The following is a 12,621-nucleotide window of genomic DNA, read 5'->3' on the forward strand; positions in this document are numbered from 1 at the left end:
CAAGCAAGACCACTTGTTGGTGTCTACCATCTGACTCTTGTCTATGTAAATGTTCTTATGATTGGTTTAAAACTGAGTATTTGGTTGTTCAGTTTTTTTCCCAGATTTAGCATCTGGGTTTAGGAGTCTTAAGACTTTCCCTTCCCTCAAGAGTCCCAACGAAAAAAATCTGTTTGGATTATTAAACCCAGTAATTGTGAATCCAATTACATAGTATAAAGGAGAAGATTTTGGGGAAAGAAATGCTTCTGCACACCCACAAGTGCAGCAATCCCAGCGTGGAGTCAGCAATCATTTAACCAACTGCAATGACTGTGGTAATTACAGCAAGCATAAAATTATTATTAGACTTCACTGGGATTGTAGTTTCTCTCTCGCAGGAGGCAGAGCACAAAGAAAAAGTTGTTTAAGCCTGTGTATGAAATCTAATTTGAGCACTATCACCTCCAAGAGCACATTCTTTTGCCTAATAAGGTGCACAGGAGTAGTTTCACTATCTATTTCAAAAGAAAAATTACATCTGCTGAATTACCAAAATTATCTGCTTAAGCACCTGGATTTTCCACTGGGGTCTTCCACCCCCAGTTTGGCTGATCTTGCAGGATTTAATGGGATCACAGCAAAAAGCTGCAAAGCATGCTGCAGGTAATTCAAAGGTCAAACAGGAAAAGCTGAAGTACATTTTTTGGGGCAATGTGTAGTTTGTCTGACAAATGCTCTCTAGGGATCCTAAGCAAATGGGTGTTCAATATTAGGACCTGATGCTACCAAACTTTCTTCCCAAAAGAGGTTGTTTAAAAGATAAAACCATTTATTTAAGTCAGCTATTTACCATACTATTTTTTGAAGTCAGCTGCCCCATATTGCTTCAAATGGCAGCTCTCCACGGTGATCAGGCCACCACTGTGTAGTACAAGGCTTAAACATTTTCCTCTTAGTTCTCACTCTCCCACAGAAGCTTGCACTAACAACTGGTAACCTTCTGTCATTAATCACAGATAAGACTGAAATTGGTTTCAACAGAAACTATATAATACAGACAAATCTTAAATTTAAATGAAAAATTACTATAAGAAATTTAGTTCTTGTGTTCTCTATGTGTAGAAACTCATGTCACTCATCCAGCATTTTTTAATAGACTTCAAACATAACACACAAGTCTAAAGCATTATTGTTTCCATGATGATTCACCTTTCTTTCCATTCCAGTTCTTCCTTTTTTTTTTTCACTCCCAAGTCATATTTAAATTTGACTTTGTCAAAAATGAACTGTCATGTTAGAGAAGGCAATCTTCTTACTGTGGCTAATGTATTCAGCATCAAGTATTCCCAAGTTAAACATTTTTATGCAGATTCATAATTAAAGTTACAGTAAATGAGTTAGCTCAAGAAATTGTCACACCAGCCACTACTGAAAATAACTTTCTTTTCATTACATATTTGCAGTTCTATTTGAGTTAAATCTGTATGCTGCTAACAATGGTCTCAGTGCAGAGAAACTTGCAGCCCAGATGCCATCCTCTAAAAGCATCCTACCTGTGATGCAGCCATGCCTGACTACATGACTTGGGCTAACAGCAATGAAAAGGCAGCAGCAGCACTCAAAGCAGTGTTACTGACACCTACTGCCTCCAAGCTACTCACAAACACAAGCAAGACAAGTATTAGATAAAAAACAAGGCTTAGGATGGACATTTCAGAAAGATGTCCTTAAGCACACCAGCTTTCAACTCATATTCCCAGCAAGAAGAATAGCAACAGGTAATTGCTTAGCATGTATTAACCTCCCAAACTCCAACTCCCTAACTTGTTCTCTCATTTCAAGAGTATGAATGCAAGACCATGACATTTATCTTGAAGGTCTCTTCCAACCTGGTTTATTCTATTCTATCTGAAATTAAAGGGCAAGGAGCACCTAATCTGAGAAATGACAGTTATTACGTCTTGACAGTCTCCTACCTTCCACTTCTCCTTGCCATGCAATAGTAAGCTTAGTCAAGAAGGGAAAGATGCAGGGTGATTACAGCTTTCTAAACCAGGGTACAAATAGCAAACAAATTAATAGCAAGTATATGCAACCTGATCTAACTCTGAAGTCAGCCCTGCTTTGAACAGAGAGGTAAAGATCAGATGACTCTCTTCCAACCACTCTAATAGTGGAAGAAGCACAAAGCCTCTTCTGCCTTTCTTTCATGCCTGAGAGTTCTGTACCTTATGCTGCAGGACCTGAACATTCTGCACCAGAAAGCGATAGGCGTTGTACCAGGGCAGGAAAACATCCTTCAGTATATCCCTCACTCCTTCCTCCTTAAATCTCAGGTTTTCTGCTCTTACCACAGGAGAATTGATCAGGTACAACCTGCAAAATAAGAACACAATACTGAAAAGGTTAACACTGCATATTCTGACAGAAATGCACTTGAATGTACAGCAAACTCTGGAGAGCTGCAGAGCAAGAAGAAGATGCCCAAGGGAGCAGCTGCACACTAAGAACCCAAAGCATGTAAGCATGCAACACACCAAACATGTGAAAATTTACCTCCTAGTGCTACAGGATTCTGGTGCTGCATATGGAATTTGATTTTTCTGTTTTACTACAGAATTTAACTGAAGTGGTAGCACATGCTCAGATGCTATCACAGTATAAAACATGCAGTGGATGCATGGAATTTCTGTCCATCTGTAGAACAGCACCTACTGTTTTGGTGATCTTTTGAATTCCTTAACAATGATGCAGTACCTTTCCACTCAATCCAGTTCATCTCCTCAATTATAAAAAGCTTAAAAATACAACAAATTAATATTTCCAAGAAAGACAGCCCCAAAGGAGGACAAAGGATATACCTCCTACCAATACAAATGTGCTTCAGCTCCAGAAAACAGCTCTGGAAGGGCAGAGAGCATTCAGGTGATGCTGACTACTTGCATCAGAAACAGTACCTCACAGAGTCATGCCCACATCAACCGAGCAGCTCCATCCATACATGAAATCCACACTCTAATAAGATTTTCCTAGGGTCATTCTCTCTCAAGCTAACAATTCCACATTTCAGAGAGACCAAAGTATCCCCCAGCTTCCTTAGTAGCTTTTCCAAAAAGGCTAGATTTCCCCCCCAAAAAATTAAATCAATCATCTGTAGACTTTATTCCACATTCCTCCCTAGACAAATATTCTGTCTACAGAGACAAACTCAAGTTAACTGGAAAAGAAAGCAGGTCTTGCTCAGGTATCAAAAATACTTGAATACAAACATGATTTAAAAATACTTTATTTAATTCCACAAATATGAAAACCAAACCAATCCTGCTTATTATTTTAAAGATAGTGGCAGTAGAAACTCAGTAGAAATTTATTAACTCATTTTGTCACATCTTATCCACTTTTAAAATCATGATTCTAAACTAATGTATTTTTACAGGCACTTCCTTTAGGAGGCTTTAAAATCTTAATGGGGTTTGACACAGCACATTCAACAATACCAGACCATAAATTCTTTAGGAGATGGCTTCTTGCATAAAAATGAATACATAAAAATAGAGCTTCCAGAGTAAACAGACAGTAATGCAGCACAAACCCAGGCATTTTCAGTACTATAATGAAAACCAACAAAGGAGTTTTTAAATATGTTACCTCAATTAAAAAATGTAAGTTTACAGAAGTATAGAACAATTAGGTATGATAATGAACTAGTAAATCTTTTGAAGTACATAGAATGATTTGGGTCAGAAGGGACCTCCAAAGGTCATCTAGTCCAGCCCCCTGCAGTGAGCAGGAACATGCTCCACTAGATAAGGTTTCTCAGAGCCTTGTCAAGGCTCACCTTGAGTATCTCCAAGGATGCAGCCTAAATTACCTCCCTAGGCAACCTGTTCCAGTGTTCCACCACCCTCATGGTAAAGAGCTTCTTCCCAACATTCAAACTAAATCTACCCTTCTCTAACATAAAACCACTGCCCCTAATCCCATCACTGCAGGTCTTTGTAAACAGTCCCTCTGTACCTTTCTTCTAGGCCCCCTTTGGGTACTGGAAGGATGCTATTAGGTCTCCCCAGGGCCTTCTCTTCTCCAGGCTGAACAACCCCAGCCTGTCCTTGTAGGAGAGGTATCCCAGCCCCCTGATCATTTTCATGGCCCTCCTCTGGACTATATTTATGAATACATACTTATTTATGAATTAACTAGTATGTTTACATGTACATATTTAAACCAAACCTGCCATCACAATTATTCAGTCCTTACAATTCATTATTTATTTCAGAAGACAAATATAACTTTGCTCCAAATATGAGCACTAGACTGGCCCCAGGGTAAACCACTGTGCTCCAGGCCTTTTACCAGTTTGGGACTTAACTAGAGTAACAACCACTTGTTGCCTCCACTGCTTTACCTGTGAAGAGGCAGCAATGCAAACTAGTCAGAACTATGAAGGATCTGCTAAATTGTTCCTTTGCATCTCCTTAAAATAGCATTTAGCAGGAGAGATTGAAGATAATGCAGCTTCCCAAGACTACAATTTTGGGTTGGTTTGTTTGGGTTTTTTCTAGGGGCTTATTTGGTTGGGTTTTTTTGGCTGGTTGGTTGGTTTGTTGGGGGGTGGAGGGCACTGTGTGTTTTGGTTTTGCTGTTGCTGGTTTGGTTTATTTGCTTTGTGTTTTTTTTAAACCATTAAAACATTTAAAACACTGCCTTACAATCTGTAAATATCAAAAGAGCAATTTCCTGAATTATTCCAATGCAAAGAGAAATACAGCAATAAAGGAAGAGTTCTATCAGTTTAGTTACACTTAACAGCAGAAAACAAAACCTTCCTCAAATGAAGGCAACTTTTCTGGCAATGTATGAGAAACAATAAAATACCCTCTTTTTCATCTCTTTCAAACAGTAGTCTGGGCCACTGTGTTATTGCTTCTGCATTTTATGAACAGATTGAGAGGGGAAGGTAACACATCACTTCTAACTTACCTCAGGATACATGAAAACAAAGGGCTTGTAAATTCTGTGACAAACAAATTTTCTTTCTGACATACTCCAACTTTACCAGCTATTTAACCCCAGTAATAGATCTTAAGAATATTGAAATACAACCATTTTGCACAATTCTCACAGGATTCAAGTTTCATGATGCCTAAAGATGAGTTGCTATATTTACTGCACTGTGGTTACATTTGTTTGCCCTTTCAATTCCATTGAATCTCCATTTCTGCTGATCTTTTTATCAAGCTTTTTTATCAAGCTACCTCCAACAATACTTCAAAGCTGCAGCTGAAAAAATAATATATATACACATATATGTGTATATATGTACTGCAAAAGCTGAACTAGCTCTGCAGAGAAACAGTGCCAAGGAAAAAAAAAACAACCAACTCAGTTGTAGCTTTTTCTATAAACAGAACACATCACGTACCTCAGTGAATAAGCAGAGACAACTGAATTGCAGAGCTCCTTCCATAAATGAAGCCAGCCTGCAATGATTTTACTCTCTGTGTGGGTGTATGTATAAATAAAAGTGACATTAAAGAATGAGTACACAGGCAGAAAAATGAATTAGCTTTTTAGAAATCAAAAAAATCATGAATAATGGAAGTGTAACTTCTGGTGTTTGAGACTTTTTTTTGTCTGCTATATAAAAACCACACAGATGATTGTGTTTTTTTACCCAACAGGTGAAAAAACATCCCCAATGAGTAACCCCAAGCCTTTTCACTCCTATTGTTCCAGCTACCAGTACACCAATATCCTGCTAAAACACCTTCATCATTTCTAAAGAACAATCTTGATCAAATCTAAGACATGCACCCTGCTCTCCATTGTAAAGAGGTATGAGAAGATAATCATAGAACCATCAAATTGTTTTGGTTGGAAGAGACTTCTAAGATCAAGTCCAACACCATGGCCACTGAACAACATCCCGAAGTGCTATGTTCACAGGTTTCTTGAACACCTTCAGGGAGGGTGACTCCACCACCTCGCTGGGCAGCCTCTTCCAATGCCTGACTGCTCCTGCAGGAAAGACTTTTTTCCTAATATCCAACCTAAACCTTCTCTGGTACATCTTGAGGCCATTTCCTCTCATTCTATCACCTGATACTAGGGAGAAGAGACCAACACCCACTTCACAGCAACTTCCTTTCAGCAACCCATTTCCTCAGCTGCTCCTCAAAAGGCCTTTTCTCCAGGTCTCCTTCACCAGCATTGTTGCCCTTCTCTGGACACACTCTAGCACCTCCATGTCCTTTTATAGTGAGGGGCCCAAAACTGAACCCAGCATTTGAGGTGCAGCCTCACCAGTGCTGAGTACTGGGACACAATCACTCTTCCCTGGTCCGGTTGGCCACACCGTTGATGATATAGGTCAGGATGCTGTTTGCCTTCTGACCACTTCAGCACACTGTTGGCTCACATTCAGCCACCTTTTAAGTGCTAAAGCTTGCAGTAATAAGGAAATTCACACCTGTATTTTGAAATTGTTTAGAACAAGCAACACCCATCTCTCCCAAAGAGCCAAAACCCACAGTACACTAACCTTTCCTTCAGCCCAATCACTACCACCAGAATTGCAGGTGATGGTTTGAGGTCTTCTCATATAGAGCAAGAATTACAGGGCTCCTGAGGAATGCATAAGTATTGTTCCCTCACAGTTATTGAAGTGTCTTTATTAATAAGTACCTCAAGGTACCACTTCATGTACACACAATGTACCTAGCCAAAGTACCAGGTGGCTGCCCAATTATGTTTACACCTAGTATAAAACTTTAACAACACAATGAAGCAGTGTTTAATCTCTGTTTGACCAGGACAATTTCTATACACAGAAGGCTGCTCCACTTCTGTTCTTCTGGTTTACCTCACTGCTATGAGGTACATATTGTATACTCACATCAACAAAAAAGATGTGAGTTGCATTCTATAGCAACCCTTCTCTAAAATAACCACTGAGTTTACTGCTAATAGTGTTGTTCTCACAGATTTTGTTCACATTTTCACTGGGTCCACTCAGACCATTAGCTGCACTAATAGGCAGTGCTGGCTCAAGTGGAAGCATTCTGGACAAACTGGACACACACATTTTGACAAAAGGTCTACAGTCAGCACATCAACTTCGGTTATTACCAGCCTTAAGGGAGACAAGACAAGGGCACAGAAACTCCAGGCACTAACTACTGCCAGCTCTTTTGAGTCATCCATTCTCTCTGTTATTTGGCTGCCATAGCAGTCTGGAAGCTTCTAAAATTAACTTTCTTCCTGCTGTTAATTGTCAAAAGACCACACAGAGCCCTCCTGGTACATGTCTGCTATGACCAGAAATGCAATATATCAGATGGTACATCAATGAAAGAAATCCTACCTTAGTGCATCAGCTCCATAGCTATTTACAATATTCATTGGGTCAGGATAATTCTTCTTCCTCTTGCTCATTTTTTGGCCATCACTAGAAAAATATCAAAAGACAGACATAAATCCTCAGACCTCATGAAATACATGGGTAAGGAAAAAAAAAAGCCCTTCACATCCAGCTTAATTTTTTTGTCCTGTTATATTTTAGGTAGCACAGACATAATTAAATATTAGCAAATCACTTCACTGTGACTGTTGAACCCAAAAAAGAAACCAAAAACCCACAACCCCAGAGGCTCCCATGTTAAATATCTAAGCAGGGGATCTGTCTTTCCTACCGAAGGTGAGAGAAGATGCCCATGTTTTGAATCAACCCTTCCAGCCCACCAGCAAAGCTTTCTTTGAAAATAAAGGGAAATAAATATAATTAGTTTAAAATTACATCTAAAACTACATTTCTAATCCACTTCACTCTGCATAACTGGTATAATATATTTCCTGTTCTTTCCTATTCAGACTTGTTACTCCTCTCACAGGGAAGGGGTGCAAAGAACCTAATGCAATAGACAGCTGGGATGTACGAAACTCACCCTCTCAGGAGCTTCTTATCTCTTGAATCACCAGCATCTCCCTAACAAGTCTTAACGCCTCCAAAGGCCATTTCAGATTTAATTTACAATTCACAGAGACTTAACTAACATATTCTTTGACTAGAAGTCTGTTCAGGAAAGAACTGACTGACATACTAACCTGGCAAGAACAAGGCCATTCACAATTACATTCTTGAAAGGAGGCCTTCCAAAAAGAGCAGTGGACAGCACCAGCAAAGTGTAGAACCTGAAAGAGACAATACAAACACGACTTTCCACATACAGCAAGCTAAAGTCTGCATGTCCTTCATTAGAAAGGAAATTTTTCATTATATTGCTTTACTCTAGCAAAATTAACATTTAAATATATGGAACAATTATATAGCAAAGAAGCAGAAGGAGAGCTCAATATAAGTAGACCCTTTTTTATTCCTTGTAACACAGCATGCTCTTTACTCAGCTTGAGCTACTAATCTTAAAGTGCTGAAAAAATTTAATAGTAAGCATTAGAAAGGTTGTGAAGAGAAAAATGATAGCATTTTCTCCTTTAAAACAGAAAAGGGAATTCTGTCCCTAGAGAAACTCCCCGTTTGCTCACTGCAAACCTCTGGACACAGGATCAGTCAAGAATGGACACAGCTGATCAGATTGGCACTTCCGGTATATGTGTTAGTAGCTTCATCCTAGCAGACAACGCAACAGTTACTGCTGGGAGCACGAAAGCAAAAGTGAGCAGAGCCTACTCCGATCAAAAACACTCAGCCATCACTAGAAAAATATGAGCAAGTTGGTGGTCCCCACAGGAAACAGCAATAGGGGATTCCCCCTCCCTCCATTTGATGTGTTTACAAGAACTCTATAAACTGCCCGGGACACTCAAGAAACCAGCGCTGGAACAAGCACAGGTGCCACAGTACCTGTGGTAAATACATGATTTCATCTGAGGTGCCAGATGAAGCAAGGATTTCATACTCAGGAGTCAGAACCTTCACCAAAGGTGGTATATATGATCTTCTATAACTGCACTGCCACTAATCATTTTTAAGAAATCAACTGGAGGGTGAGCCACAGCTTTCCTTGTTAAAAATGAGTATCACACTGACATCTGCTTAGCAACCTTAAAGCGGCAGCTGATGATGAAAAAGATAACTGATTTAGAAAAAGGCACAGGAGGTTATACCTCAGAACTATGCATTTGCATGAAGAGCCAGTGGAGAAACACTTTGAGGGTGTGTGTGGGGGGGGTGAAGTCTATCTGTATATTCCAAAGTAATTTTAAACCAAGAAGCTGCCTAAAATGGCTAAATCATTTCAACCTTTGAGGGACCTAGGCTCTGTAAAGTTTGCTGTGTGCAATTACTGCATTTATCAAGTGGCTTACGTGACAGCTTTCATGCTTCTGACTGAGAATGTCTTTTAACTCTCAAAATCACCTCACCTGACACTACAGGATACAAATTCTATTTATTAAATTACACTGTGATGTCATGAATTTTAACCAACACTCCTCCACCTGCACATGAACACATGCACTGAAAATCCCATTACATGCACTCAAAATCTTCATTATTAACCTTAAGAAAAGCCCTCAACACAAACATCTGAGCATTTAACTCAGAGGACTGACACCTCAAGCTTACAACACTGACAGATGATCATTACAAACACAACAGCACTTCTTTGGTGGTTAGTATGAAGGTACCTCATTGACAACCACTCAGCACTTCATCCAAACTGGTCACAAATTCTCATATTAAGAGTAAATGCATTTGCAATTAGAAAGAACAGAGCAGAACCAACCAGAAGAAATTTAAATACTGTTTGTATTAGGAAAATTCTACAGGCAGGCTGGGGACACTGAAAAAAAAAATACATTCAAGAACTTTCCACCAACTTCATGTTATTTACACTTTCCAACCCTATAAGCCTCAGTAATGAGGTACCTTACTTGACAACAAGGCTGTCTTTGAGATCCTGTGATCCCCTGGTTTACATATCATTCTTATCTAGCTCTTACTCTTTCTTGGATTATCCTTTAAAGAAAAATAGAAGCATCATTTACCTCATTCCCCCTGAGTATTTCAAAGTGGTGCCTCTCTGGACTTTATTTTTGAAACACCATGTCCTCAGATACATTTGTTTTTGAAATTCCCCCATTTCAGAGGATTTAATATTCCATTCACCCTATCTCAGCCTACTTCTAGTTATGTGCTTGTAGATACACAGAGCTCTCAGCTAAAACAAATAGCAGAAAACCCCTTAACACCACCCTCCCTATTTTCTCCATTCTTGAATAACTGTGGGTTTGTGGGTAAATTCATAATCTTGTGGTTCATGCCAAAAACATTCAACTGTGAATTCCCTGTTGGCCACCACATTCTGACCATGACTATAAATCTTATTGCATCTCCCTGTGTACAATCAGAGCCAAAACCTTTCCTAACAATCTGTCCAACTGCCAGGCTTGCAACTCAACTACTGTAAGTTTTTCCTCTAGCCTTAACAAATATAATCAAGATGTTTCTCACATCTATGCAGAAAGTAATCGAAAAGCTCACACTCCCAGCTCATCACCTTGGTCAGATTAATTTTCCCCTTGTCTCCTTTGACTTTCTCCCTTTCTCTGCTGTGTCAAACAGAAGCCACTATACTCCACCCACTGAGTTTTTCACCACCTACCTATTCCCACTTCATGTCAGCTGCAGTCTCTGACCTGACAGAAAACCAATCTTCATTCTGAATCTTAACATTTTACATAGACTTCTTCAAATAAAGATCACATGCTATGCTCCTCACACTTCAGAACTCACCAGTTTGTTGTTTAAGCCTATTTGATACAGTGCTGTCATACTACCAGAAAGACAGAAGTCTTCTCTTCAAAATAACCTCATATTCCCCAAGACTTAGGAAAAGGTAAGCAAGTCTGAAAGAGAACCTCTTCTTAAGAGCAGCCTTAGACAGCTCTACCTTTTACCAAAAACAGCCAGCACCTCACATCTTCATTCCTTCCTTCCTTTAACAAACAGAAGTGCTCCTGTACAGACCACAGAACACCAGCTGTTACCAAAGCACCAGCTTGTTAAGAGACCATGAGCACTGTGGGAACGGTATCAGCATCATGTAACAAGGCAAGTGTTTTGATTCTCCACCCACCACCAGATTAAACAGACTTGGATATGGTGAAGACTTACAGTAACTCATACTGACGTTAAAACCGAAAAGCAACCTACTCCAGACTGTCGTGTGAAAAGTCTTCATTTGCACTGTGCCTACAGTACACAAATGTGGAGGCTCAAACTGAAGCAAAGCCTCCCCCCATCCCCAAAGCATGGCTGCTGCACCATAAGCAGGTTTTCTCCCAGAAAAACAAAACCTATCACTTTACTTCAAGATGAACCAGGCTTTATGTAAATATAATACAGCACACCATCAATATGCTCATGATCAATACAGGCTCATCATCGGTTATCGTGAAACCTCTCCTACATGGACAAGCTGAGGGAGATGGGATTGTTCAGCCTGGGGAAAATAAGGCTCCAGGGAGACCTAATAGTGGCCTTCCAGTACCTGAAGTAGTCCTACAAGACGGATGGAGGAGAACTGCTTACCAAGGACAGCACTGATAGGATGAGGGAACATGGTTTGGAATTAGAGAAGAGTAGATTAGGTTAGATGTTAGGAGGAAGTTCTTTACTATGAGGGTAGTGGAACACTGGAAAAAGTTGCCCAGGGAGGTAGTTTAGGTCACATAGAATCGTAAAATCAGTAAGGTTGGAAAAGACCTCAAGGATCATCAAGTCCAACCTGACACCCAACACCTCATGACTACTAAACCATGGCACCAAGTGCCACGTCCAATCCCCTCTTGAACACCTCCAGGGACTCCACCACCTCCCTGGGCAGCACATTCCAATGGCTAACAACTCTGGGAAGAAATTTCTCCTCTCCTTGAGCCTAAACCTCTCCTGGCACAGTTTGACACTGTGTCCTCTTGTTCTGGTGCTGGGTGCCTGGGAGAAGAGACCAACCCCCTCCTGGCTACAACCTCCCTTCAGGTAGTTGTAGACAGCAATAAGGTCTCCCCTGAGCCTCCTCTTCTCCAAGCTAAACAAACGCATCTCCTTCAGCCTCTCCTCATAGGGCTTGTGCTCAAAGCCTCTCCCCAGCCTTGTTGCCTTCTCTGGACACATTCAAGAATCTCAATGTCCTTCCTAAACTGAGAGGTCCAGAACTGGACATAGGACTCAGGGTGTGGCCTAACCAGTGCTGAGTACAGGGGCAGAATGACTTCCCTGCTCCTGCTGGCCACACTATTTCTGATGCAAGCCAGGATGCCATTGGCCTTCTTGGCCACCTGGGCACACTGCTGGCTCATGTTCAGCCAGCTGTCAATCAGTACACATCCTTGGAGATATTCAAAGTCAGGTCAATGGGGCTCCCAGCAACCTGATCTAATGGAGGATGTCCCTGCTCAATACATGGGGTTGGACTCTGTCACCTTTGGAAGCCCCTTCTGACCCAAACCACTCTATGATTCCATATAACATCCTATTTTATATTAAATATTTCCCATATTAGCACATGTCAAATTAATGGTGCTGTATCCACATGCTATATGCAACAGTAAAGAAAAAAATAAATGAAGAAAAGAAGGGGTCTCTGTTGGATCCAGCACTGCTTGAAGAGTAACAAGCAT

The 12,621-nt window shown here is 40.4% G+C and overlaps 1 protein-coding gene across 1 annotated transcript in view; it reads right to left on the minus strand.

Annotated features, from left to right (window-relative positions):
• Positions 1 to 12,621, minus strand: part of IARS1 (isoleucyl-tRNA synthetase 1) — a 109,878-nt gene that overhangs the window by 43,256 nt on the left and 54,001 nt on the right. Inside the window, exons 16-18 of the mRNA XM_054166720.1 lie at positions 8,086 to 8,172; positions 7,346 to 7,429; positions 2,211 to 2,358 (exon numbers count right to left, since the gene is read on the minus strand). Of these exons, the coding sequence (XP_054022695.1) occupies positions 2,211 to 2,358; positions 7,346 to 7,429; positions 8,086 to 8,172 (319 nt within the window). The remainder of the gene's footprint in view (positions 1 to 2,210; positions 2,359 to 7,345; positions 7,430 to 8,085; positions 8,173 to 12,621) is intronic.

This window comes from Dryobates pubescens, chromosome 1, assembly GCF_014839835.1.
Source record: "Dryobates pubescens isolate bDryPub1 chromosome 1, bDryPub1.pri, whole genome shotgun sequence".
In the NCBI taxonomy this organism is placed as follows: Eukaryota; Metazoa; Chordata; class Aves; order Piciformes; family Picidae; genus Dryobates; species Dryobates pubescens.